The 26,969-nt window shown below is 51.5% G+C and overlaps 8 protein-coding genes and 1 non-coding gene across 9 annotated transcripts; 5 read left to right on the top strand and 4 right to left on the bottom strand.

The window, feature by feature from the left end:
- Positions 1 to 1,061: 1,061 nt before the first annotated feature.
- J4E85_002280 (uncharacterized protein) lies at positions 1,062 to 1,928 on the bottom strand (the record flags this gene model as incomplete). The annotated part of the gene is made up of 1 exon (XM_051466559.1): positions 1,062 to 1,928. The coding sequence occupies one exon, from the start codon at positions 1,926 to 1,928 to the stop codon at positions 1,062 to 1,064; it is 867 nt and encodes a 288-aa protein (XP_051329414.1).
- A 256-nt stretch (positions 1,929 to 2,184) lies between these two features.
- J4E85_002279 lies at positions 2,185 to 2,323 on the bottom strand. Its single transcript has one exon. It is a non-coding gene; the product is annotated as a tRNA-Gly (tRNA).
- A 1,853-nt stretch (positions 2,324 to 4,176) lies between these two features.
- Positions 4,177 to 8,721, top strand: J4E85_002278 (uncharacterized protein; the record flags this gene model as incomplete). Its single annotated transcript, XM_051466558.1, has 5 exons — positions 4,177 to 5,007; positions 5,087 to 5,683; positions 5,763 to 6,067; positions 6,121 to 7,295; positions 7,343 to 8,721. The coding sequence occupies 5 exons, from the start codon at positions 4,177 to 4,179 to the stop codon at positions 8,719 to 8,721; spliced, it is 4,287 nt and encodes a 1,428-aa protein (XP_051329413.1).
- Positions 8,722 to 9,311: 590 nt separating this feature from the next.
- J4E85_002277 (uncharacterized protein) lies at positions 9,312 to 10,601 on the top strand (the record flags this gene model as incomplete). The annotated part of the gene is made up of 1 exon (XM_051466557.1): positions 9,312 to 10,601. One exon carries the CDS (start codon positions 9,312 to 9,314, stop codon positions 10,599 to 10,601), a length of 1,290 nt encoding a protein of 429 aa, XP_051329412.1.
- Positions 10,602 to 11,203: 602 nt separating this feature from the next.
- On the bottom strand, positions 11,204 to 13,174 carry J4E85_002276 (uncharacterized protein; the record flags this gene model as incomplete). The annotated part of the gene is made up of 1 exon (XM_051466556.1): positions 11,204 to 13,174. The coding sequence occupies one exon, from the start codon at positions 13,172 to 13,174 to the stop codon at positions 11,204 to 11,206; it is 1,971 nt and encodes a 656-aa protein (XP_051329411.1).
- Positions 13,175 to 16,465: 3,291 nt separating this feature from the next.
- J4E85_002275 (uncharacterized protein) lies at positions 16,466 to 17,707 on the top strand (the record flags this gene model as incomplete). Its single annotated transcript, XM_051466555.1, has 2 exons — positions 16,466 to 16,614; positions 16,894 to 17,707. The coding sequence occupies 2 exons, from the start codon at positions 16,466 to 16,468 to the stop codon at positions 17,705 to 17,707; spliced, it is 963 nt and encodes a 320-aa protein (XP_051329410.1).
- A 1,385-nt stretch (positions 17,708 to 19,092) lies between these two features.
- J4E85_002274 (uncharacterized protein) lies at positions 19,093 to 20,569 on the top strand (the record flags this gene model as incomplete). Its single annotated transcript, XM_051466554.1, has 2 exons — positions 19,093 to 20,066; positions 20,122 to 20,569. The coding sequence occupies 2 exons, from the start codon at positions 19,093 to 19,095 to the stop codon at positions 20,567 to 20,569; spliced, it is 1,422 nt and encodes a 473-aa protein (XP_051329409.1).
- A 58-nt stretch (positions 20,570 to 20,627) lies between these two features.
- J4E85_002273 (uncharacterized protein) lies at positions 20,628 to 21,446 on the bottom strand (the record flags this gene model as incomplete). The annotated part of the gene is made up of 3 exons (XM_051466553.1): positions 20,628 to 20,945; positions 20,999 to 21,193; positions 21,243 to 21,446. The coding sequence occupies 3 exons, from the start codon at positions 21,444 to 21,446 to the stop codon at positions 20,628 to 20,630; spliced, it is 717 nt and encodes a 238-aa protein (XP_051329408.1).
- A 3,914-nt stretch (positions 21,447 to 25,360) lies between these two features.
- On the top strand, positions 25,361 to 26,768 carry J4E85_002272 (uncharacterized protein; the record flags this gene model as incomplete). Its single annotated transcript, XM_051466552.1, has 3 exons — positions 25,361 to 25,422; positions 25,578 to 26,066; positions 26,120 to 26,768. The coding sequence occupies 3 exons, from the start codon at positions 25,361 to 25,363 to the stop codon at positions 26,766 to 26,768; spliced, it is 1,200 nt and encodes a 399-aa protein (XP_051329407.1).
- Positions 26,769 to 26,969: the final 201 nt, after the last annotated feature.

The following is a 26,969-nucleotide window of genomic DNA, read 5'->3' as shown; positions in this document are numbered from 1 at the left end:
AGAACGCGCGAAGACGGATGCGGCTTAGCGCGACGCGTGAACCCGAACATCGGAGATCTAGACGCGTTCTCAACGACACAAGTGAATAAGGTTCACATCGCGATCTGACCCATCTCACGTGCGATATCAGTCATTATGACCATGCTTAGAAAACAAAGGAAGTTATCGTGTGTTGCAGACGATGGCATTCTCAGACCAACAACCAGCCTAAAGGCGACATGCGCGCCCCAGCAAATGAATTTCTCAACTCTTACTAAGTCAATCCGCATACACTTCGTCGACGTAATAAAAAATGATATATCGAGCTTGCGAGTAGATACCATATCACCTCAGCGCTCCCTTTCGATGTCCTCGTCCACTGGCGCCTTCCTCTTCTTCTTCCCCTTCACTTGATCCTCAGGCGGAAGGAGCTTGACCTCGAGAAGACAGCATCCCCTACCAGCTTCTTCGCTACACTTCTCGCACTTCCTAGTGTACCACATAGGCTCTCGGAGCTCGTTACCACTCGATATTACTCTAATCCTGCCCTCCTCGCTAGCTATTGTCTCGTTGGCGTGACTGCAGCTCTCGTTCGGACACCGCCAGACGTATATTTTGACGAGCGGAGCTATATGAGATTTGGCCTTGGTGGTTTGAGGCGTGTAATGAGACATAGCGAGAGCGCTTGCAGCTTTCTGTATCAAGGCTGTGTGATAGTATATTCGTTCGGGGGGTAGAGATAGTGTGGCTTTGGAAATGCGATTTGGAAATGGGGCGATGATACAACCACGTAAAGAAAAAGCTGGAATGCAAGTTGTGTGGGTGTTGGAATGCCCACAAAGAGTGCGCACGAGCCATTGTCATGCACACAAAGACAATACGGTGAATGAAAGACAATCGACAGAACACCTTCCAGAACTCCAGACCGATCCAAGAGCCGCAGTCAAGGCTGAGAAGATCTCATATTTTGAATAAATAGATAGCGATCTAGGTAGATCTTACAACTATCGTTGAGTGCCGGAGCCATGACGAAGGACTGCGATAAAGCGCGGAACGATCGACACCAATGCTTTGCCATCCTCCTAGAACCCATCTCTTGCCCATTCCATGGCAAGAGCAAGACGTTTCTCGAAGAAGTGAGCACCTACGACCCCTGGAGCATCCCAATGAGTGGGTTCATCTTCAGCCTCACACCAGCCCATCTTCATGCGAATGTCTTCCGCGTCCATGATCTCACCGAAAGGGACAATACGGAATCTTCGTGCCGGGAGTACGTTCTCATACGCATTGAAACCACAGCAGCGCCTCCATTCGCCACACCAAGACTGCAAGAATGTCCCCATTCTGACAGACTCGGGTTTCATTCCCAGCTCTTTGAGAATATTCTCTACGGCGACGGCATTGCCACGAAGACCTCGTACTACTACGAGGCCGTACATGATAAGATCGCTCAGCGAGTTCTGTCCAAGATCGAGGTGCCATCTCACGGTCATGTGAGTGTAGTTCTCGCAGGTGAGAGCGACGAGGTTTAGATCATGGACGTGGTGACGTAGATTTGAGAGGCTGCCGTAGTCCCCAAAATGGTCTTGAGCCAACAGAACGATGCAACGGATTCGCTGTCTCCAACTTTCGCTGCACATGTCCAGGAAGCCTAGGAGCTGTACAGGGGGTGTTTTTGTCGTAAATTTGCCACGCCGTTCCGGGTGGTTCAGAAAGACAAGGTCGTTCAGCTGCCATTCGACTTTGAGTGTCTCCGAGCGAAGCTGCCAGCAGGTGTACTGAAGCTGATTGGCTTCCCGTGGTTGACGCCAATCGGTACAGAAGTATGCCTTGTAGTCATCTTCGCGGTGGAAAATGAGGCCGTCTGACTCGTGAAGGGCGTATGTGTAGATCCGATCGCGCAGTTCGCGGGGCAGGCGAAGAAGAGAGCTGGCATTGCTACACGCCATGGTGATAGGTATTGTAAGAATATTGGAAGTTATATCGCTTTTCAGTCCACCTCGTCCGTCCTACTAGAAAGGAAGCGCGGTTAACACAAACGAGGCGTAAAGCTGTCTAGTGCGGACGAGCTTTTAGATCGCATTGGTTGCAGCCTTAAACGCGCTCTCTGCAATGTGCTGGGTACAGCCCGCAGTAATTGAGATGAAACAAGAGCAAAAATTATTGTCGTACACAGATGGGTGGCACCAAAAAGAAAGCGAGTAGTGCATCGGCCGGGAATCTATCGTGTTGTTAGAACAATGGATCGAATGAAGTAGACGATCTAAACTTACCGAACCCGGGGCTAGCCGAAACTGTCCAAGATAGATGGCAACGGCTAATTTTACCACTAAACCACCGATGCTGAAGATCAGAGTGAAGGATTGGTTCACGTGATTTGATGGAAGTTCGGCTCACAAAACATCACATATCCTCGAACGTACCACCATGCTGTCTGCATAGACAACGACGGCATGGGATGAGTCTCTTCGTGGAGTAGAACGAGGGGTTGGTCAAATTTGCTCGCTTAAAAGCATGCTGCATGCAACTTAACTTTGACAAGGTTAGTGGCATCTTAACCTCCACTGTCTGCTCATATATGGAGGCCGACGACAGTGTATAGCAGCATTCACAGAGATGACGGTGAACAACCCTTCTCTTTGTTTCTGCGGTATCTTCCAGGAATTCCGCTAACCTTAGTATACAATATGTGACCCCTCAGGCGTTCAGGTAGGTGCGCTTTATTTGGAGCTGTTCGAGTGCCCAATGATGGTGCAAGGTATACGACAAGGCGTGTCAGCTGCTGGCGTCCAAGGATGCGTGTATGCCATGGGCATATCCTGGGACGGGACGGCAGCCACTGTGCACGCCGTCCGATCCCGACGATCGGGGTCGCATGCGATGACGTCTGCGCGCGCATCTGAGGGACGAAAAGTTGCTAACCGGTATCTAAAGATCCTTACTGTATACTAACCCTGTAACACTTTCCTCGTGAGTTAGACTAGTCGTCTATTTGAATCTCAAGCGAAAGCATTGAAACGTGCACTGCTATCTGGTGAGTGAATTAATGCCAAGTACCTTGGCGCCATCTCGAATTCGGACGCCGCGGAACCCGCTCTCTGCCTCCAGACACATTCCGCACTTCCGCTCTGCACCGCCATCCATGGAACAGCAAAACGTCTTTACACGTAAGCGTTGCTGACTGTCGTCATCGGTATTCGGTCTTTTGCGCGCGAGCGGTGTCGTGCTTCGACAAATTCATGACGCATCGCTCGGTACTTGAGCGCACGCTGTAATCGGCCCTGATCGCGACCGGTACAACCTTTCGCCCGCATGTTCGTACAAGCAATGTACGGTACGTACGGTACTATGTACGACATGTACGAAAGTAAGGTTGTCGCGTCGAAACGCGTAGGATTTGTGATCAGGCAAAGCGGCAATCTGTTGAGTGTGGATACTGATTTCGCACAACAAGCCGGTCACTCGAAGGTACGAACAGCGAGCATTAAGAGCACATCGACAATTTAGTGTGGCCCTCCACATGCCGATGGCTACAAATCTGTCTTTACGATTAGTTGAAACCTCGCGGAGAGCATGTCCGACACATTGAGGCCCTGGTGGAACCGTTTTCACGGGTTTGGGTCGCTCTTCGGTGCTTCAGGCGTTCGGCCGAGCCCGAATCGATCCTCAAACCATCCGCTAAGAAACGCTATCAGGACCAATTTCAGCTCCGCCCCGCTACAACAGCGCCCAGTACAGGAAGCAGGGACTTTGTCTCTAGTTGACCCTGAATCTAGCATCAGGGCAGTCTAGACTGCCGAATCTGCACTTGCTGCCTGGATAGCCTCTTGAACCAATCAAGATGACCGAATTTTGGCCGTATGCAGTCGTTCCGCAGCAGTCGGTGCCCGTGGCTTCCTGCCTCGTGTGAGCCCCTGCTTCGTCCGTTGAAGGAAGTAATGCACGCAATTGCGCCTGCGACGTCAGTAAGCTCGGAGTCGCTAATGTCGACGCCCGACTCTCCCTAGACTTTTCTAATCGATCAGGACCCACAGCAGTCCCCATAGGCTCATGTATATCACTACAACCCCAATATTCTTTTGAGTAGTACCTGCTTGAAGCTTTCACCTCTAATTCCGGGATCCGATCTTTAGTCGCTATCATCATCACATCTCAGAAAGACGAGAATCCTGGACGGACTGTTCGATCAACGCCAAAATGGAGGGCCGTAGGAGGAGCAGCGGTATGAACATACCTTCCGGCGCTGGTGAAGACATCATGCGAACACTATCCCGCACATTTTCCGGCAAATCAAGACAAGACGAGAACATCCAACGAGAAGACGACAGTGCAGACAGCGATTCCGCCAAGACCAAGGTGGATGAATGGAGGCTGGCAAGCGATGTGAAGGATCTTCAGCAAAACGATCCAACCGATGGACGAAGACTTGGTGTTACATGGAGCGGGCTCACTGTCAAAGTGGTGCCTTCAGACGCACGTTTGCAGGAGAATGTGCTCAGCCAGTTCAACATTCCACAGCAGATCAAGGAGTCACGACAAAAACCAGAACTGAAGACCATTCTCGACAACAGCTTCGGCAGCGTACAGCCGGGCGAGATGCTGCTGGTGCTGGGAAGGCCTGGATCTGGATGCACCACCTTACTGAAGATGCTCGCCAACAAGCGCAAGGGGTACGCACAAGTCGAAGGCGATGTGCACTTTGGCTCGATGGACGCCAAGGAAGCCAAAAAATATCGCGGCAACATCGTCATCAACACCGAAGAGGAGCTTTTCTTCCCTACGCTCACAGTAGGCAAGACCATGGACTTCGCTACAAGACTGAACATCCCACGTACTCTTCCGAGGGATTCCGCCACTCCCGAGGAGTATCGCCAGAAGTTCAAGTCATTCTTAATGGATTCTATGGGAATATCTCACACCGAGGACACCAAGGTTGGCGACGCCTTTGTTCGCGGTGTATCTGGCGGAGAGCGCAAACGAGTCTCTATTATCGAGACTTTGGCCAATCGCGCCAGCGTAGCCTGCTGGGTAAGTTCACCAACCATCCATGAAGCTGAGGACAACAAGCTCTTTCGCATCCGCAATGATGGACGCTGACATGACACAGGATAATTCCACGCGTGGTCTCGACGCAAGCACTGCTCTAGAGTACACTCGTGCTCTCAGATGCTTGACAGACGCGATGGGCATTGCTACAATCGTCACATTATACCAGGCAGGCAACGGTATCTACGACCTTTTCGACAAAGTCCTCGTGCTCGACGAGGGCAAGCAAGTTTTCTACGGCACTCGCGAACAAGCTCGACCCTTCATGGAAGAGCAGGGCTTCGTATGCAGCGAGGGTGCGAACGTTGCCGACTTCCTCACTGGTGTGACAGTACCATCTGAGCGACAGATCAAATCCGGATTTGAAGGCTTCCCACGCAACAACATTGAGCTAGAGCAGGCCTACCAACGGTCTTCCATCAAGGCTGCCATGGAACAAGAACTGTCATATCCCACAAGTGACGCCGCGAAGTCGAACACCCAGTCCTTTGTCGAAGCTATGGCGATAGACAAGTCGAAGCATCTTCCAGCATCATCTCCCATGACAGTCTCGTTCTATAACCAGGTGAAGGCCTGTGTGGCTCGGCAATACCAGATCCTCTGGGGAGACAAAGCGACTTTCATCATCAAGCAAGGTTCTACACTCTTCCAGGCACTCGTAAGTCTCACCCTTCCTCTCCGAGCTACTATGCAGTGTCACAAGATGTGTTCGAATTGATAACTGACTCCGCTTTTAGATCGCCGGTTCGCTCTTCTACAACGCCCCCGCGACCTCTTCTGGTCTGTTCGTCAAGGGAGGAGCTCTCTTCTTGGCTCTACTCTTCAACGCATTGCTGGCCATGTCGGAGGTTACGGACAGCTTCTTCGGTCGCCCTATCCTCGCCAAACACAAGAACTTCGCTTTCTACAACCCGGCAGCTTTCTGTATCGCCCAGATCGCAGCCGATGTCCCAATTCTACTGTTCCAAGTCACTATGTTTATGGTAGTGCTGTATTGGATGGTGGCTTTGAAGGCTACAGCTGCTGCTTTCTTTACTGCATGGTAGGCGATGAAGGCCTGTCTTATACATCAGTCGTACTAACACGCTTTGACAGGTTCGTCGTATACGTCGTCACTTTCGTCATGACTGCCTTCTTCCGCATGGTGGGCGCCGCCTTCCCCAACTTCGACGCCGCTTCCAAGGTTTCGGGTTTCTCCATCACAGCTCTCATTCTCTACATTGGCTACCAGATCCCGAAGCCCGCGATGCATCCATGGTTCGTTTGGATCTACTGGATTGATCCTTTGAGCTATGGCTTCGAATCTCTGATGGCGAACGAGTTCTCCGGTCAAGACATTCCTTGTGTCAACAACAACCTCATCCCGAACTTCCTCCCTCAATATCAGAACGGCGTCAACCAAGCTTGCGCAGGTGTTGGCGGAGCTAAGCCTGGGGCTACCTCGGTCAGTGGTGACGATTACCTGGAGAGTCTTTCTTACGCCAAGGGCCACATCTGGCGCAACGTCGGTATTCTGTTCGCCTGGTGGTTCCTCTTCGTGGGCCTGACCATCTTCTTCACACTCCGATGGGACGACTCGGCCAGCTCTGGAGGCGCTCTCCTAATCCCCCGTGAGAACAAGAAGAAGGTCCCACGCTCTATCACACCCGGCGATGAAGAAGCCCAGGCAAATGAGAAGAGCCCCAGAACCGACGGCGCTAACGAGAAGGCTACCGAAACTCAGGATCTGAGTGCCAACCTCATGCGCAACACCTCTGTCTTCACCTGGCGCAACCTATCTTACGTTGTCAAGACCCCATCTGGTGACCGCACGCTTCTGGACAATGTTCACGGCTACGTCAAACCTGGTATGCTGGGAGCTTTGATGGGCTCATCTGGTGCTGGCAAGACGACCCTCTTGGATGTACTGGCTCAGCGAAAGACTGATGGAACTATTCATGGAGAGATCCTTGTCGACGGCCGACCACTTCCTGTTTCATTCCAACGTTCCGCGGGCTACTGCGAGCAACTCGATGTCCACGAGCCTTTCGCGACCGTCCGGGAAGCACTCGAGTTTTCCGCCCTCCTTCGTCAAAGCCGCGATACACCCCGCGAGGAGAAGCTGGCTTACGTCGACACTATCATCGATCTGCTCGAGCTCCACGACCTGGAACATACCTTGATTGGTCGTGTTGGAGCTGGTTTATCGGTTGAGCAGCGCAAGCGCGTCACTATTGGTGTCGAGCTTGTTTCTAAGCCTTCGATTTTGATCTTCCTGGATGAGCCTACCTGTAAGTACCTGCTACCATTTCTCAAGTTCCTCACTAACACCGTCTAGCTGGTTTGGATGGCCAAGCCGCTTTCAACACCGTCCGATTCCTTCGCAAGCTTGCCGACGTTGGCCAGGCCGTCTTGGTTACCATTCATCAACCGTCCGCTCTGCTCTTCGCCCAATTCGACACTCTTCTGCTTCTCGCAAAGGGCGGCAAGACCGTGTACTTCGGTGACATCGGGGACAACGCTTCTACCATCAAGGAATACTTTGAGCGATACGATGCTCCATGCCCTCCGGGTGCCAACCCAGCAGAACACATGATCGACGTAGTTACAGGTACACAGGGCAAAGATTGGCACCAAGTCTGGCTAGACTCGCCAGAAGCTGCACGCATGCACCAAGACCTCGATCATATCATCACCGATGCTGCTGGCAAAGAGCCCGGTACCACGGATGACGGTCATGAGTTTGCGACGAGTCTCTGGACACAAACCAAGATTGTCACCAACAGGGCCAACGTCAGCATGTACCGCAACGTCGACTACGTTAACAACAAGTTCGCCCTTCACATCGGTACCGCACTCTTGATTGGTTTCAGTTTCTGGAAGATTGGCAACACCGTCGCCGACCAACAGCTCATCCTCTTCTCTCTGTTCAACTACATCTTCGTCGCACCAGGTGTCATTGCGCAACTGCAGCCCCTCTTCATCGACCGTCGCGACATCTACGAAACACGTGAGAAGAAGTCGAAGATGTACTCTTGGATCGCCTTCGTCACCGGCCTCGTCGTCTCCGAGATTCCGTACCTCATCATCTGCGCCATTCTCTACTACGTCTGCTTCTACTACACTGCTGGTCTTCCGTCGGACTCCAACAAGGCAGGCGCCGTGTTCTTCGTCATGCTCATTTATCAGTTCATCTACACGGGTATCGGTCAGTTCGTTGCCGCGTACGCTCCGAACGCTGTATTTGCCTCGCTAGTCAACCCCCTCATCATTGGAGTCCTCGTCTCTTTCTGCGGTGTCCTTGTGCCCTATGCGCAGATCCAGGAATTTTGGCGCTACTGGATTTACTGGATGAACCCCTTCAACTACCTCATGGGGTCGTTGCTCGTCTTCACAGACTTTGACTGGGAGATCAAGTGCTCCGAGTCCGAGTTTGCAATGTTCGATCCCCCAGCTGGCCAGACTTGCAGCGATTATCTGCAAGCATGGATGGCTGGACCAGGCAGTCGCACAAACCTCGTGAACCCCGATGCTACTTCCGACTGCAGAGTGTGCCAGTACACTAGGGGAAGTGACTACCTGTACACGGTCAACTTGAACGACTACTACTACGGATGGAGGGATGCGGCGATCTGCGTCATCTTTGCTATTTCGAGTTACGCGTTGGTCTATGTTCTCATGAAGCTGAGGACCAAGGCGAGTAAGAAGGCGGAGTGAGTGGGCGCCTTTGTGTTCTTGCCGCTCGTTACTCAGGATAAATTGCCTATTTCTCGCTAATGCATCGGCGTTCTTGGTCAACGTTTGGAGTCTGGGCTTTGTATTCTTCTTCTGTTCATCTCTAAAAGTTCTATCTTTAGACTACTTTATACCTTACTTAGATATGGCATCTGATCCTAGAGCAGGGTCAAGCTTGCTATGTGTAATATATTGTAATTTCTTGCGAAAGCGTGTTTCCTAAACCATGCGGCGACCTTGAGCGGCTTCATAACTGCGAGTGTGCATTTGTGAAAGACTCAACCTAATACTTGAGGATCGATCTTGCTACCCAATGGCAACTAAAGCTTTCAGAAGTGAAGGCAGGCCTACAAGCCCGTACAAAGAAAATTTCTAGTGGACTGTCGTTCTTAGTGACTTTATACACGTGCACCGCGACAGCGCTAGTGAGTGAGAGAGTGAGACGCGGCTTCTCGCACTCCACAGCTCGACCCACCGACAACCAACGCGACTTTCCCCAAACGCGTTTTCATAACGCGCCACGATACTCAATTGCCATCGCGCATTCCCTCAGAACCCATCGCGACCCTGCAATGCCCCCGAAAGCACGTACTCCTCGCGGCAAGGCCGCCGCCGCGGTTGAAGAAGCGCCTGTCGCATTGCCAATGAAGCGAGGTCGCGCCGCCAAAGCCGATGTCGTCGCCGAGCCCCCGAAGAAGCGCGGTCGCCCTGCGAAAGCACAAGCTGAAGAGCCCGTCGAAGCCGCGCCGGAGCCTAAGAAACGCGGTCGCCAGGCCAAGGTTGCGCCGGAACCCACTGTCGAAGAAGAAGCCGCAGCAGTAGTAGCAGTCAAGAAGGGCAGAGGAAGGCCCAAGAAGGACGCCGTCACTGTACAAGAAGAAGACGCGCCGGTCAAGAGCCGTGGACGCCCCAAGAAAGAGGCTGTTGCAGAGCAAGCTCCAGCTACACCCAAGCGTGGCCGTCCAGCGCGCGCTGCAGTCGACCTTCACCGCGTCGCTGGCTCCCCTCGCATCGGCAAGAGGTCGTCTCCTCGCAACACCAGCAAGGTCAAGCCTGAGCCCGTTGCTCGCCGCCTCGATCCACGTATGCGATCCAAATTGCGCACCCGACTGCCAGCCAAGAAGAGCGAGCCAGCTCCAAAGCCAGCTCCAAAGCCAACCTCCAGACGCGGACGGCCACCCAAGACTGCTGCCGCTGTTGCCCCTCCTCCGAAACAAGTGACGAAGCCCACGAAGCCTCTCGCCCCTCGCAAGATGCGCGGCCATACCGTGCGCCAGATTCCCGACCGATACGTCGCTCAGATCGACCAATACCTCAACGACCTCATCGAAGCTGACGAGTCCCCTATCGCAGAGCAGCAAGAAGACGGCGTAGTCGTTGAAGTTGAAGATGCCCAGGATGCGCTCGTATCCTCAGAGCAGGATCGCGATCAATACCAAGAGGACAGTGACGGCGGTATCGACATGAACGGTCAACAAGACCTCGTTGAAGACGAGGAAGACATGCAGGCTGTTGCTGCGCTGCAGCAGCAGGAGAGAGACGAGTACGCCGAAGACTCACCCGAGGAGGCAAACGACGAGTTCCCCGAAGAGCTCCCCGAGAACGACGAGCCTCAGTACCCAGAGGAGGGCGAGAACGACGAGAACATCGAGCCGGTACACGAGGACGTTGAGATGAGCATGCACGACGTCGAGATGGAGGCAGACGCGGATGGCAACACCCTTCTCACTACCATCGACACCGACATTGTGGTCCGTGACGACAGCCCTCCCCTCGATGTCGAGGACGATGTTGAAGAGGAGGATGGTCTTCTCAACCCGACTCCCCCCAGGCCTTCCGCGCCTGCTGCTATCTTCAGCTAGACGACTTGTGTCTGGCTGGAGAGTACATATCTGCTTTCGTTCTGGTTATGCGTTGCTGAGCAAGCGAAGTAGCATCTTCATTCTAGTATCACGTAGCCCCTGTACAAAGCTTTTCATTACTTGCAGGGTATCAGGCCGATAGGGCAGGCCACGGGTTCAGGGTCAGCCTGCTCATACTGGCCACATGGTTCGCGTTTGCGTCGCGAGACGTCTATAGCGGCCTTCTGCTACACATGAATACACACTACCAACAATTCTTCTTGTATGTAACGGTGGTTGCTAATGACTTGAACAGATTGCGCATCACACAGTGACAGATAAGTACACCATGGCTGGCGAAAACGTCTTTTTCACGACTTCGAAACAACATGAGATAACTTGGAAATCTTTACAATTACACCTAGGCTATAGTACTATCCTACCACCCATACCGGCTTTTTAACTTTTGACACCGTACTACTCCTCAACAACTCAATTTCGTCTCCGCCGTGCCCGGCCTACTCGGCCTGCTCGTCTCAAATACGCCCCTCCGTCTCCTCACCTCCTCACCCATCATGCGCCAGTCCGTCCAGCAATGAAACCCCAATCGATCGACATCGTAACTAATGCGCGAAGATAGAATTCCCTTCGCCATGCTCATGCCCATGGCTGTGTCCGTGGCTGTGACCACCACCCGAGGCGCTGTGGTTGTGAACAGTGGTACCGCTCGAAACTACCCTGGAGATCTTGGAGCCGCCACGGGCTACGCCACCACTGCTGGCATGGTAGACGCTGCTGGCTGACTCTTCGAAACGCTCCATCTCGCGGCACTTCTCCTCGTACTTGGCCATGTACTCGTCGCGCTCGCGGTCGGCGGCGTGACGCGCGGAGATGGCGCGTTCCTTCTGTTCGCGGGCCTCGTTGAGTAGAGTGCGGAGTGAGGTTATCTCGAACTCGAACTCAGCGGAGGAGTCGTCGTAGGTGGAGATGGTCTCGGTGATCTCCTCGTACTTGTGCTTCCAGGCGTTGAGGTCGGAGTGCGCGCGGTCGCGAGCGTACTTCAGGTTGGTGATCTCGGTTTGGAAGATTACGAGCTTCTCCTGGAGGCTGCTGATCTCGCCGGTGAGATGACCGTGCTTGCCGCGTGAGTCTTCGCCCTCACGGTAAAGCACCTTGTTGCGCTCGGTCAGAGTGTGGATCTCTGACTTGATCTCGGTGATCGTCAGCTCTGCGCGGCGGAGGGAGTCTTCCAAGATGTTGATGCGGCGGTGGCCATCTTCCACCTTGCGGTGCTCGTCGTGGAGGTCTTGCTTGACTTGGTCGCGCTCAATGACAACGAGACGGTGGTCCTCGCGAGAACGGTCAATGGCATCTCGGAGCTCTGTGCGCTCGAGCTCAACGTCCCTCAACTTCTCCTTGACGGAAACAACCTCGCGCTTGATGTGCTCGTATTTGAGGGAGAACTCGTTAGCACGGGCGTCGGACTCCTCCCAGCCTTGAACCTTGGCCTTGACCTCACGGCGGAGGTTGTCAATGGTCAGAGCATGGTCATCACGCTCTGTCTCAATGATGCGGACAGTCTCCTTGAGCTTGTGAAGCTCACGCTGCACACGGTCGTGTCGCTCAGTGAGCTCAGTGTACTCGCGAGTAGTCTCGTCAACGCGAGATTTCGCGCGCTTCAACTCTTCGTGCAGACGATCCTTCTCGTGGAGGTGTTCGTCCCGCTCAAGCTCGAACATCTTGATACGGTCGGTAAGAGTAAGGACCTCCTTGCGAGTAGACTCAAACTTGGAAGTAGTCTCGTTGTACTTGCTCTTGAGCTCAGTGTGCTCACGAAGAAGTGTCCTGAGCTCATTGTGGTGCTTGTCTGAGTCGAATCGAGCGGAATCGCGTTCGCCTTCACAGATCTTCAGCCTGGAGTACGCAGCCTCTAGCTCCGCCCTGGTCCTCTCATGGTCACCATGAGTGAGCGTGATGGAGCTTTGAAGTTCGTGTAGCTCATGTCGGGTGTTCTCCAGGTCGCGGTCGCGATCGGCAAGCTTCTTCTTGTGGTCGGTCACTTGAGTAAGGGCAGCGTTAAGCTCAAGAACGAGCTTCTCCACCTGCCTCTTCCTCTCGCCGTGTTCATGACCATAATGTGAGTGTTCAGCTTCTTTGCGCTGGATCTCTTCCGTCACCTCCTCGACGGTAATGAGAAGCTCATCCCTCTCACGGGAGAGACTGTCTCGCTCAGCCATGATACGAGACCATGACTCTTTGAGCGAAGAAGCCTCTCGGGAGGCGGTAGACATGAGGTCCATCAAGGCGAAGAATTTGCCCTCAGCTTGTGATGTGAGCTCTGTAGACATCTTGCTTCGATGCGACTGGAGGAAGCTGCTTGCTCGACGAGAGGATGAGCTGGTCTGACGAGTCGTTCGGCGTGTCAGTGATGAGCTGTGGCCGCCACCATTTGCTTGACTGGCGAATGAGAAAGATCGGTTGCCTGTGGGGGAGGAAGGCTCAGAAAAGACATCGCGAAGTCCACTGGCCTTGAGCTTCATGATAGTGAGCCTCTCTGGCGAGATGTCGGCGGTGGTATCGAATGTGTCTGTCATTGTGATGATGTGAGGTATTGAGAGAGATGTGAAGATGTTTGAGATGTATATGTTATGAGGGTGAGCGGAAAGTGGTACTTATGCTGTCAGTGCCGTCAACCAGCATCCTGCCCCACGTACCATGGTAGCGTATCACAAGCGGCACATCAATACTGCCATCGGTATAGTCAGCTCCTCGCATTAACGAGCTGGTCGTGGCTTGCAGCTTGGAGGTATATTCCCACGTATGACGCAACCTTCTCAGAGCATTTGGCAAACTGGAGGAGCTATTCCAGCTGCCGTTCGATACGCTGCACTGTTACTGGAAAGGCACATGCAGCAACTTGGAACCATGCATGAGATAAGTGGGACCTCTTCATCAAGTGTCGGCGACTCAAGAGGTGGAGGTGACCATCGTAGCATTCAGCTTGAATGAGCACCGCCTACGAGATCAGACCCGGCATTGCCATATGCAATGACGATCCTTCGTAGCGCACGTCGATGAGAGGGATTTTGGCCTTGCCGCTCTCGCTTGTCGGGGCATTGGACTGCATGATGGATCGGCTTACGACTGGATGATGTGATGCCAGGCGCGGGTAGATCACCAGGGCTGGGTATCTCGATGCTGCAGATCGCAGATCATATATGGGGGCGGGCCGCGCTATAGCATCCTCGCCGAGTCGACAGCGCCATCGCTTGGCCTCGCTTGCTTCTTTCGGCCACTACATGACGCCAAAGCTTTCGATAGTCCTAAACGGGATTCCGTCTTCCAACGCGAGGGAAGAGCCGCGGGCCAATGGCATTGCCTGGCATGCTGGACCGGACCGCCATCAGGCAATCGGAAACGTCGGCCATGACCGAGCAATGGGATGACGACGGCCATTGGAGGGGAAGCTACACCGGTGCACGCCTGGCCATTACCAGTGTAGTGTATCTGTGAGCGTTGATCGAAGAGCCGGTGGTTGTAAGACGTAGCTCCAGATCGTGCGGCGGCTCAAGGTATGGTTGACGCTAACACATGACCCCGCCTTGTCGATGAAGAAGCAACGAAGGAGCGGAGGAGTTCGCATCGCCAAACCTCCGTTGAGCTCGAACAGAGAATTAACAAATACTATTGATTCCAGAGCCGTTGGTGGAATATGTCCAAGTACCAGCACGAGCTTCAGCCGTGCTTCATGCATTTTCCTAATGCGGGTCTCGGTTCTGCACATCGTACCCGCACTTGCAGCGACGTCACAGCTAGACGAGAATTCGGGAAAGAGCGATCAAAACCCGACTGAATGCATCGATGGAGGTGTCCGGTAGTGTGTACCCATGATGCATGTCCTTTCCCACACGTCTTGCGTTTTGGCTAGCGCGACACGGCCTACTAAATCTCAAGTAGTGCGCGGGCATTTCTTCAGTGCCAACACCGGCTGTCTTCCACCGACATCACAATGATAACAGGTTTGTATGAGACGCGACTTGGGTATATTAAAACATGTGTTTCTTAGGAACGAGACCTCTTTTCATCGAAAAATGTCTTTATGGGAAGAAGTGACTTGATTGAGCCCATCTGTCCAGTCGTGAAGGCAAATTGTCGATCAAAAGAGGAGAAACAGTACCAGCATGTCTCTCTTAGATGAGTAGCCGGGACCTTCACAAGTCCTCTCAACGAATGGTCTTGCTGTACTGCATACGGTCGCAATATCATGGATTGGAGAAGTTGATATATTCGGGAGTATGCTCACGGTGAGATTCACACGGGGATGTGGCAAAGAGTACCCTGCGTCGCCGCTACCCAGATGTGAAACGATGTCTGCTTTGAAGATCGAGTTTGTAAGAGCCGGGAAGGGCAAGCCCTGACGAACTGAAGACTGTCGTCTTTGTTCGAGCATCCGAATCCAGACGTTACCAGGCACCTTTTGCGCTTGTTATCGGTAAAAATCGATACCTGAAAGAAGTCTGAAAACGGTCCTCGTATCGCAGATATGATAAATGTGTCCAAGGTAAATCGCATGTTGTGCGTCAAGAACGACACTTCGTTCTTTACATCTCTCAGACCTTCCCGACACACACGCCGTCATGAAACTATCCCTCACCTCAACCTTCGCGCTTTCACTCCTCACCACATCCATCGATGCTTACGAATTCAAAACCGGATCAGGAGTTTGTGCCACGCGTTATGAAAAATGCACAGAACCATGGGTTTACCTTTGCGAATGTAACTCGGGCTGGATTGTAAGTCTTCCATAAATTATACGAGGTTGCGCACGCGCTTATTGTTATCAATACAGGTGCAGTGTAGTGGTGGCGGGACCCGCTTCGATCCAACCCCTGTGAAATGGATGCCTCTTCTTGACTGTCCAAAGCCGGACAAGAAGGGAGGGCTGCAATGTGTTTCTGGGATGTGCACTAAGTGGCGGCCTGATCTGCTATCGATTTAGACCTGTTCTGATGTTGTTGGTGGACAAATGCCGGTGGGGTGTGGGTGTATTTGCGAACTCAGACAGTAATTGGTTCGCTCTTACATAGTTGTAGCTTGATGAAACTCGACTTATTTTGTGTGTTCGCAGTCGTCCTATCGCCGTTGTTTCGTTGCCTTGCGTCTAGTAAACAACGAAACATCTGATACCATTGTGAAGGCCAAATCTATTGAAGACATACGGCACCAGATAGATGGGACTATAGAACAGATTACGCCGTTCATATAAATTAACGATGTTGTTACGGCAGGACGCTGACACATGTAAGTTGGCATGGTGCCCAGGTGCCCAGGTGTTGTTGGGCCAAGTCTGATCCCAACGATCATTTGGGCTGGGCTGATCACAGGTCAGCCCTCCTGGGGTACGCGAAGATGAATGATGGGCGTGCTACCACGAAGACTTTGAATCCAGACAACTTTGGAAGGCTCAGCCTGATCTAAATCGTGTTCGACACGCGTGACGAAGAAGCAGTATGGACATTGATCATCGCGTCGGTGGCGTTCGGCTTGAGTTCGGCCTTGAGATCTGTGGACGGCCCCGCAACTAGCGAGTCTTGGGCTGTTTCAGTTCCGCCCTTTTCCGCGAGCCGCAAAACCCGGCGCACCTCTCAAAGCTATCATGCTCATCAAGTCTTTGGAACCCAAGCTGCCCAACATTCGATAAAGGAACGCGTTCAGTTCGCTCCGATATACGATTCAGGACGGTGAGGCAGGTGTTAATCGTAGCACACGTTCAACTGCGGGAGCGTCCATTCCACGATACATGGGGGCTCGACCCGACTTGTTGCCATCTGTTTGCTCAACTGCACTTTTGCAATCACGCACGCCGAAGATATCAAAATCCGATCATGTCGCTGACGGAAGAGGTTCCACGCCTGTCACCCTATTCCGAGAACGAGTCCATTTGTTGCGAAAAGGAGTCCGATTGGGACAAAGAGAAAGCCAAACTGCAAGGCCGAGTCCGTCGTGTTAATCTAGACGGAGTGCTCATCTCTAGGTAAGTTGGAACGACCGGGTAGTATGTATGACCTCCGAACACTGTCGCTCACATCTTGATCAGTGACATCATGACGTCGTTAAAACTTCATACAGGATGGTTACAAAGTCTTCAGATCGCCAATAGTGCAGCCAATATATCAGACAATGATATCCTTGATTTGGTATCACGTAACAATGGGCTACGCGAGATTTTTCTAATAAACAAAAATCTAACTGACAATTCAGTCCATCATATCCTTGGATATTGTCCAGAGATCGTATCCATTTCAATCGGTAGTGACCGTGCTGGCGGAGATGGACGGATCAAAGGCCATTTTGCATCCTACATGAACAAGCAGGAGAATTTGCACAAATGGAAGAAATTGGACCATTTTACCTTTTCCAATCAGCCACTCGACAAGGCGCACATTAGAAGCATGCTCAAAAAGCGACGGAACATACGAATCGATCAGATGCAGACACCCAGCCCTGAAGTAGTAAAATCGCTCACGGATGCCGGTATCTCACCTCACAACAAGCAACTAGCAGAAATGTTTGCCGAGGAGGATGCTGACGTATTAAGAGCCATACCTGCTGCATCTTTCTGGAGAGAAGGCAAGATTGTAGGCCCAGACATGGTGGGCTTGGTGCGCTTGGAACAGGCTCGGTTGAATACTATCCGACGGTGCAAGGCTGAGCTTGAGGCAGAGGAGGCGGAGGAGGAGGCAGAAAAGATCCCTGAAGAACCAGAGAGTCGTAGAAAGCGGACTCTGGATCCGACCTCTCCATCATCACCACGACCAGCTCGAAAGGTTGCAAGACGCGAAGTTTCCGATCTCCGTCACGAAGAAGATGCAAAGCAGGCCGACATGACGAGTAGCACAAACGTCAATGAAGCGTCATCAAGTATGGAAAACACCTCTGGGAACGCCAACGCAGGCAGCAGTTCTGAAAGAAGCGCCTTGACTAAGAACGTCATCAAAGAAGAACCTTTGGACGAGGATGGCTTCGGGGTGAACTATGAGGCAGCCGAAACCCATGGAGGAGATGCCTTGGATGAGGAGGAGGATGCTATGATGAGGACTGTAATCAAGAGAGACGATAGTGTATGACCAAAGCCGATTTCAATGAAGAGATATATTCAGAGTGTTTCAGGTGGCTTTCACTTCAATATCGAGAGCGCGCAATCGTGCCGACAATTGAGACCAAATTGGGTGATGGCGCCCTGGAAGCGCTAGTATGACATCATCGTTTTGTGGCCTGGACTTATCCAGCAGGCTCTATCATCAACTCTGTACGACCTCGGGAGCGAGCAGACTTCTCTTATTCCACATTGAACGCTAATGACATTGTCTCTCTCTCGTGTTCCGAGAGCACGATGTGTGCAGACGCTTTTTGGTTTCAGTTGCGGCCAGGCATCCTCGAGGCCCATACTAGTTTACCGGTACCCCCCGCCCAACGGGTCCGGCTGTTTCGGGAAGGTTCGCTCCTGCAGGCCGAGGAACCTCAACATGTCCACAGTCACCAGTCGCTCAACACCAACCCCCTATGAAGAAACGGCGCGGTTTACATGTTAGTGAACTGCTATCGATACTAAGTTGACTCCAACCCCGCGCGCGACAAGCAACACAACCGGGCCCCACTGTCTGACCTGCCCCCACATCACACCTTCGAAGCCACGCACTTACCAACACCGAACAATGTCGTTAGAAGCAACTCGCAAATATTGGCTACTACTACCTGAGAACCAGCGCGTAGCATGTGATAGTGCAGATAAATGGCATTGGATAAAAGAGAGAGAGAAACTGCTGCGAGGCCGAGTGTATGATGTTTTTCTGACGTGCGACATTCTGATATCACGGTATGTTCAGACGACGAAGAAGTCCATTGCCTGAAAGCCATGACTCACAGCTTCATTAGCTCTATGAAGAATTCGCTAAAGCTTCATACCGGCTTTCTGAAACGCCTTTGGTTGAGCGACAGGGAAGGCAATCTCTCAGACGGCGACGTGCGCGCGATTGTTGCACGGAATCACCTCCTACTCGATATCAACTTATATGCACCAAATTTGACAGACAAGGCACTTATCGCCATTCTAAAACACTGTCGATCTGTCGTGTTTGTTGGAATTCACGGCTTGCCTAGCACAAATGGGTGTATCAAAGGCTATTTCGTTGATTTTATGAACATGCGGGAAAATCAGCGCGAATGGCCGTTGCTGAATGAATTGCGGCTAGACAATCAACCCATCGAAGAAGCTCGAATGAGAAGCGTCACCGAAAAAAGACACGGACTAGAGATTCGGCAAAGCATTGCGCTTACTCCTGCTGTAGCTGAGGCGCTGTCCAACGCTGGTGTCAATATACCAGGCGCGGAACATATCGCAACTAAGTGGCGCAGAGGGCATGTCGTAGGCATAGACTGGGTAGCATTGGTGCGCAGAGAGCAGGCGAGGCTGGATGACTTGAAACAGCTTGCGATACAACTTCAAAATGAAATGCTTCAACGGCTTCGACAGAAAATTCATGAATTGGAACGGGAGCTGGAGGAAAATGGCACACCACTAGATCAATTTCGACGAGAGCGAGATATCGCTAGACTTCTAGTCAATTCTGCGCACAGTGATACAGAAGAGACTAGATCAGACGAGACTGGATCAGAAGAGACTGGGTCAGAAGAAACTGGACCAGAAGAGAGCTGTTCTGAGGCAGAGGGCTCTGGCGATGACGGTCTGGAGGATCTTGATACTAGACGTCTAGGTAGTTATGAAGAGGGAGACTCAGAAGCAGATGAACTCGAGGAAGAGGAAGATATCTTAGAGGAGGAAGAATCAGAAGCAGATGAGCTCGAAGAAGAGACCGGAGAAGAGCATTCGAATGAAGAAGATTGCTCCCCAGAAGAGACCGGCGGGGAAGGGGAGGAGGACGACGATGAAAGATATCAAAACGAGGAAGAGGCGCGTCCCTCAATCAAAGCCGAAAGGATTGCACAGATTGCAGACCAAGAGATCCTCAATACAGAATCCAGATATTGGGCCCCTGTGGAGCGGAACACAGGAGCAACGATAAAACAAGAAAGCCGCCCTAGTGTAGCGAGAAGTTTACCAAGAAAATCGGCATCGATATCTGCCGATGAGGATAATGACATGCGCATCGCGAGTGGAACTCATATCCAAGACGAAAGACAACCGAGCGACCGCAGTGAGGCGGATTCCAAAGATGAGCTTTGCAACGGGGTCAAAAGCGAAAGTAGAATACATGCACAAGATGCCGCACGCTTGGGGAACGACATCGAACGCTCTAATGTTGTCAAAACGTATTATCCACGCACACCCATTCCACCCCTCGAGTTTCCGGGTTCTGTCACACTCAGATTTAGCAGTCCTCAGGATTGGGAGCGACGATGGCATAGGGCACAGCGTCGCACAGGCATACGCATGGTCATTTTCGAACCAAGCTTTGCTGTCACAGTGTAAGTTGTCTTCGTCTGTCATTGAGTTTATTATTAGCATACTAAACCTAAACAGTGCCGACATCAATCTGCTAGCTTGGTCACCAGCAGCATTTAGTTCATCTATTCTCGCGATCCGCGTGGGCAACGGTGCCCTGCTAGACGACCAGTCTATTACCAACCTCGCCGCGAATATGGCGCAGTTAACACAGGTGCAAATCGACTTGGCCCCAAGTATTGGTGACCAATCCATCATGAGTCTTATCGAGTTCTGTCCGGCCATTGAATACATTGAAATATGTGGGGATCTACTCACGAGACGATATGGTGGTGTGACTTTGCGTAACCTCGACGCGATATTGATTGCAAATGAAGATAAGGCCCAACGTCTTCGTAATTTGGTGCTCGTAGATCAGCTGGTGGAAGACAAGAGCGTGAAAGCTTGCGAAGAAATACGGGCAAATTTGAAAATTATACGTGGACATCAGACACGAGAGGAGATTATACCGAGAAGCAGGGCTTAGTGCGCGGCTAGATACGCAAAAATGTCATTGTATTAGATACTATAGATTATCATACTTATCAATCCAACGCGAATCTTTGTGAGTCTCGGTCCGCCAACGGCACCACGTTGTAGTTCAAACGCTGTACATAATAATCGTCCTCAAGCTCATGTGCCCGCGGTTTGCGTTGCACCTGGCCTAAAAGAATTGGCCTTAGTCCCTTTTTGAAGTTGTAGAAGCAAACGCAGCCGGCCAGGAGAGCACTCGTCGAAAAGACCACCCCAACGCAGAGGTAGAAAACCATCTCATCCTTCAATAGAGTATCAGCAAGTAACGAGTGCCCGTAGAGAACGAGGAGTCTGCTGATCAGGTATGCGATATTTGCGGCATGTAGAAGCTGTGAGATGCGATGTTAGCGCGTGCCAGTCCTTTCGAGGTTGAGTGACCTACCAAAACAAACGCCATTCCAATGCGACGCTCATGCCGGACAAAATATACTGCGATAGCCACATGTACAAGAGTAGCCGGGATGATTGAGATCGTCAATGAGAACTCGGGCTCCTGGAAATGGACGTCGATGAAATCGTAGAAGATTATGAACGCGAAAACGAAGTAGGGTGTAAACTTGAGAAGCACGAGGTAAATCTGTGGTTCTGTGAGTATGGTCAAGCAAAGAAGATGACGCAAGTCTTACCTGGTAGACAGCGTATTTTGTTTGTATCTTTTTGTCAGGGCTGACATGCTGGTATAAAGCCCAAGAGAACTCACGGTATAGGCCCCTCGCTAACAGGCACATAATGGCACTGCTGACACATGTGACCACGGTACAGACCATCAAGCCAGGTGAGATCTTCTTCCAGAAAGGCCAATCAACATCTGCGAATGGAGTGCCGTACATGTCGTGATTAACGAGAATCCTAGATACTGCATGTCTAGTCTCGCCATATTGAAGAACCGTCGAGATCGAAAGGCATATGTTGGCGGCGCATTGAACGAACACCTGGATGTGGTTCTTGATCCGGTATGCGTCAAGTGTCAAGATGATCTGGAAGAGACATCCCAATGAATTGACACACAAGGTCAGAGGGATGACATAAGATATCGGAACCTGGTATGCAACCGAGTTTACCCAATTCAAGTATGTGACAAGAATGACTCTAGGCCTAGTTAGACAGTTCATCTAGCGAGTGAGTTATGCGGGGAAATACGAACGTCTGTATCGTAATATTTGTAATCGCCTGAACTGTCGTAGTGCCAAAGAAAAACCATTCCAATCTCGTCTCCGGCCGCCACGATACCATCGTTGTTGCGTCTCCCCAATCGAGCTGCCCACGCGCCCAAAGAGGTAATGGAAACGAGTGTGATGTGAATCAGCCACACCGGGGCAGGGTACAAGCGGTGGGTATGTGTGCGACGGGAGAATCTTTTTAGCAGTCTCGAAGGATCATGATAACGCGTGGACAGAAGCAAAAACCTTCTAGTTCCATGGATAGTCTGGCATTTTCCGGGCTTGGGTCCGCTAGGAAAGGCTAAATACGGGAAAGGAGCTTCCGCACTACGCCGCATTCAGCCGAACGTCGACCATTGCAGCTGACATTGACGCTACGCCATCCCAGACTTCTCACGGCGAGCAGTCCCGGAACCTTGATGGACGACATGATTGAGTGGTCTATGAAATTACTATCACGATACGAGGTTGGTGCTGTGGGAGGTGTGGGGGGATTTGGGCTAGTCGCTTTTTCTGTTAGCGTGACAGCCTTCATGCAGGCTGTCTTCCGAGGTCTCGTCTCATCAACCCGGCCTTGCGACACTTGAGGTTCAGGACAAAATCACAGCGATATCTCGCTTTCAGTGTTGAGAAGACACCAGCTATCGCGATGTTCATCCACCCAATACGCCTTTGCTCTGTTATGATGATTGAAAGTTCTGTTCTAGACATGCCCCACGCACGACGCGCAAACCGTGGGTCTTTTCGCCACCAGGGGCACAAAGCTTGCCGAGAGCTGTTCGAGAGAATCTATGAACCGTGAAATCTCGAAGGCCAGACGCATTCCAAGGTTTGCTTTTGAGACACTTGTCGAACTCAGGGAGCGGCTGAAAGATCAAGCGACCTCTACACCAAGGGAGTTTAAATCATCTATAATCACGCTCTCATACCTCGTTCCATCATCTTTTCTCCCGCTACCCACAACGCGATATGAGCACCCAAAACTCTCACCTGCAGCTCCACTGGCAAAGGTCTATACCACGCCTTCCTGAGGAAGAACACTTGATTCATCCCCCTCTTCATCTTTCGAGTCCTCGAGATTGTCTTGTGGCCCAATACACGCTTCATCCCGTCTGTGGTGAACTACAAACCGCCCATGCCTTGTGCTGCAATGGCGAGCCACACCCTTGTAGTACCCCGGACACTTTTCACGCTCCCAACGGTTACTATATTGCTTGCTCCCTAAACATTCCTGGATTTGGAGTGTACAACTGGAACTCCGGAGTCTGCTATCCACACCCACTAGCTCGCGATGTTCCCAAGCAACCTCAAGCGCTGCAAGAACCAGCACAGCACCATGGCCATGCAGCAGATACGAACACATTAAAACGGAAATGCGAAGACGCAGAGTACCCAGGTGCTACCGGACCAAAGTTGCCCAGAATCGATGAGTATGCAGCGACTGCCGAACGAGTACGCAGCGAAGAAGTCTATGGGGTCGGTTCCAACGAGGATGCTATGTTCTTGGAAGAAAATCCGGTGCTGAAACGAAATAGGGCGGGTCCAGTACTGTCCGATCCAGCTCTGCACAAGATTAACAGGACTGCAGCTCCTGTGGTTTACCCGGGCTTTGCGCCCCTGCCTGTAAACAACGCGCCACATGCAGCAGCGATTGTCGATCAAGAATCTAGAAGGTATTCCCATGAAGCTCATGAGGGCCGAACCGAGACAACAACCGCGGCATTTGACGATGCACCCAGTGCTAGCGAAAATGTAGCTTCTATCTCGGGAGGAGATGAAGGCTACGATAGCGGAAGCGGGAATGAAGTGTCACACCACCGGGGATATCAAGATTTGAGAACGTTACATTTTTGGAGTGTATTATACTTGCGATTTCTCTTATTCGTAAGAGTATCTTTTCGTTAAGGTCGTTAATGTTGCGGAAGTCGTAAGTAGCTCGTTTCGCTCTGCGTTATCGCAGTACCATAGGATAAAGTAGATAGCAACCAAGAGAAGGAATCGCACACAGGTGTAAGTCAAAGAGGAGGAAATATAAAAGGCGACTGCCGCGGGTGCTGCTTCTACATTTTTGGAGTGAAGCAGACTGGAAAGATTCATGGTGTGAGACTGGATGTGGTCAAGGCATTGAACTATTGCACTTTGGACCTGACTTTCCTGTTACCGAGTATGTATTCAAATGCCCAAGTCCTCGTGAGTGAAGCAGTACTAATTGCCTTTTCAAATTTAGTGAAGTCATCCGATATATCGCGGCGACAGCTTCCGTGGACGACAAGATGATCAGCAGCATCTTCGTGATACGCTGTGATAATACCAGCATGCTCACCGAACGCGGCATTCTCGCCATCACTCGCGGATTTCGTGCACTCGAGGACATAGTCCTTTACGATGCACGGTTGCTCACCAACACTTCGATACTTCACTTGTTGAAGCGATCCTCCAACCTCCGTCGCATCCGCATGGCGCGCGAGTCTGAACGTCCAAATCCACTCGTCTGTCGAGTCAGGATTCTCGAACGCAAGCTTTTGAACCAGGAAAACCGTTGGCCCCATTCATTTATGCCTTTGCTCTCACGGTTGGACGAAAGCCCTAGCTATCCGCCTGCTATTGCATTTGCACTCAGTCTCACGAATCCAAGATTTCACATTGAAAGATCACCGATGAATGAACATCGGGTCAGCCCAGCATGGGAAGCTGAACACAAGTTGAATCAGCGAAACACTCATCAGTTCTTCAAGAGGAAGCCGTACTATTATTCTTGGATAAGTGGCCTTAGGTCATACCATAGGAACGACGTTGGCGATCCAAGGAAGCCGGCCTGGGATTGCGTAGAGATCCATATATAGCGCTAGGTGTACATTGTATGCTGTTGTTGTATTCGGCGAAGCCACACACATTGTATGTCACAAACCTAAGAGGTGTTGTCGCGACAAATACTGCAACTAACATCTGTTGCGTTCATGATTTGCGTGATAAAAGAGATTGAGTTCCCGGGGTTTCATGCTGGGCGTGCTGCGCCAGCATGCACGAGTCGGATCGTCCGCGACGTGTTTCAGCCTGGTCGCTATCTAGATACACCAAAATCGCTGGACATGCCCAAGTAGAGCTTATGACGCCACAACAATTGTTCCATGATCTATGGATCGTTTACACTGATAACTGAAATCGTTATTGCAACTACAAGGGACGATTAGACGTAGCGTGAACTCAGTTCATACCTAGGTATCTTGAGGCAGAGGGCAAGTGGTGGCTCTGCAGCCGTCAAAGCTGACCCCGGTCGCAACGCATTGTCACTCATCGAAATCTGGAACACATCGTAAACCTCAGGAAGACCACAAGGTTGCGGCAGCATTTTTGAGACAAGAGTCGAATATATACGCTAGCAGTGCGCACTTCTGCTCTCGCTCATTTCCTAAAATTCAACTCTCGCAAATCGAAAATGGATCCACCACCGCACACCTTGCATCCGCAGATGCGCGTTGGCCCTGAGAGCCCATACATTCCACAGCCTCTGCGGGTCCTACCAGCCCTACCCCTACCTCCAATATGGACGCTGCTCCCTAGCCAGCAAGTCGCGGTCCCGCAATATGTCCCGGTTCCGTATCCTGTGCCAGTCCCTTATCACATCCCAGAATCCTACTACTCAGCGGTACGTTAGACTCATATGCCATTTTAAAGGCGCGTGCTCACTCATATGCAGGTTCCGTACCAAGTACAACATCATCTTCCAGGCCAACCAACCTTGAAGCGGAAGAATTCGTTTCCCGAATCATTTGATTCTCATCAGCCCTACAAACAACCTAGAATTGAAGCGCCGATAGAAGGCTATGCCTACGAAGCGGAAGCAGGAAGAGTAAGCGGTGAAGACAGGCAACCAGAGGAGAATGAAGCAGGCGCCCCGGTACCCGAAATCCTGGCTGCAGAAGTACACGACAGCGGCAATCATGAGAACCACGAGATCAATGCCCCAGTGCTCCCCGCATTGGCACCTCAGCCCGTCCAGGATGAACCAATTTTATCGGATGTTGATGAAGCATACGACAGCGAAAGCAGTGCTGGCGTCGCATCGCTCATTGATGAGGAGGACTCTTCCGATGACGAAGGACCCCCAAGAGCTCCACTCAGTCCAAATCTCGCGCAAAATGTTTGGGTGAAGTACAGGCAGAGAAAGTATCCATTCGAGAAAGAAATCGCGTTCATGGACGAGGAGTGGTGGGCTTACCATTGGTGCGAGAAACGGCCCAGTATCCAAAAGCAATGTGTGTTCTTCGGACCCAATTTCGAGGCGACAGAGTAAGTTGCCAGACCGCTCTGCATCAAATCCCTTTGAGTAACACCAGTCGCAGATCTCACATGAAGGACCTCGCCGTACTCTTGGGTGGATCTGTGTTGACGATGTTTGTCTTCAACGCCAAATCTCTATTTGATTCAGGCGTCTCAGCACTGGCCAGATTCAACCCCAAACTCGAAGAGCTTTCACTTTTGAACCCGTCCTTTGTTTCCGACAAAGGTCTAGCCCATGTTGTCAACCACTGCCCGAACATTCGCAAGATTACGTTCGCATGGTCTGAGGATGGCAATCCAGCAGGGAATAGCTGGATCACTCTTCGTAGTCCTGGGCTTCTTCAAGCGTTTCGAGACGAGAAAAATGCCAGGAGGCTACGATACTTGCACATTTCGAATGCTGTATTCGATCACAAGGGCGCCAAGTTACTCTCAAAGATAAGACCGAAATTACACATCTTGGGTTGCTTGCGCACTTGGGATTGGCAGAGTCAGGAAGTACAGACAGTGCAAGCTATCTCGAACGGAGGGTTGGCATACGGCTGGAAGTGTGGGAAGAGACTAGATGCTATGGATTTCTGGAATGAGGCAAGCACTGAGGATCTGGCTGATGGCCGTGAGATAGAGGATGACGACATGAAGGCCGACGAATTGGTGCAGTATAAGAGAGAGTGCATGGAGCAGGGTGTAAAGTACGTGCCGATGTACTAGGAAAATGCCATTCGATGTCACAGTAGGACGTCAGTAGACTTCCCAGATGAAAACAGACTTCTTCAGTTGTCAAGAAGTGGTGTGGATATACATGTAGTTGCATTCCAAAAGTCGCGCGAAGAACGAACATACCTCTATACATACAAATATTATGCCATCTAATTAGCTGCGCCGTCGCGGCTTCGGTTGAGAAGTTCCAGC

This window comes from Alternaria conjuncta (assembly GCF_024043145.1).
Source record: "Alternaria conjuncta strain BMP 0040 chromosome Unknown scaffold_3, whole genome shotgun sequence".
NCBI classification, from domain to species: Eukaryota; Fungi; Ascomycota; class Dothideomycetes; order Pleosporales; family Pleosporaceae; genus Alternaria; species Alternaria conjuncta.
Note: the sequence above shows the minus strand (reverse complement) of the source record. Positions and strands in the feature narration are given on the sequence as shown.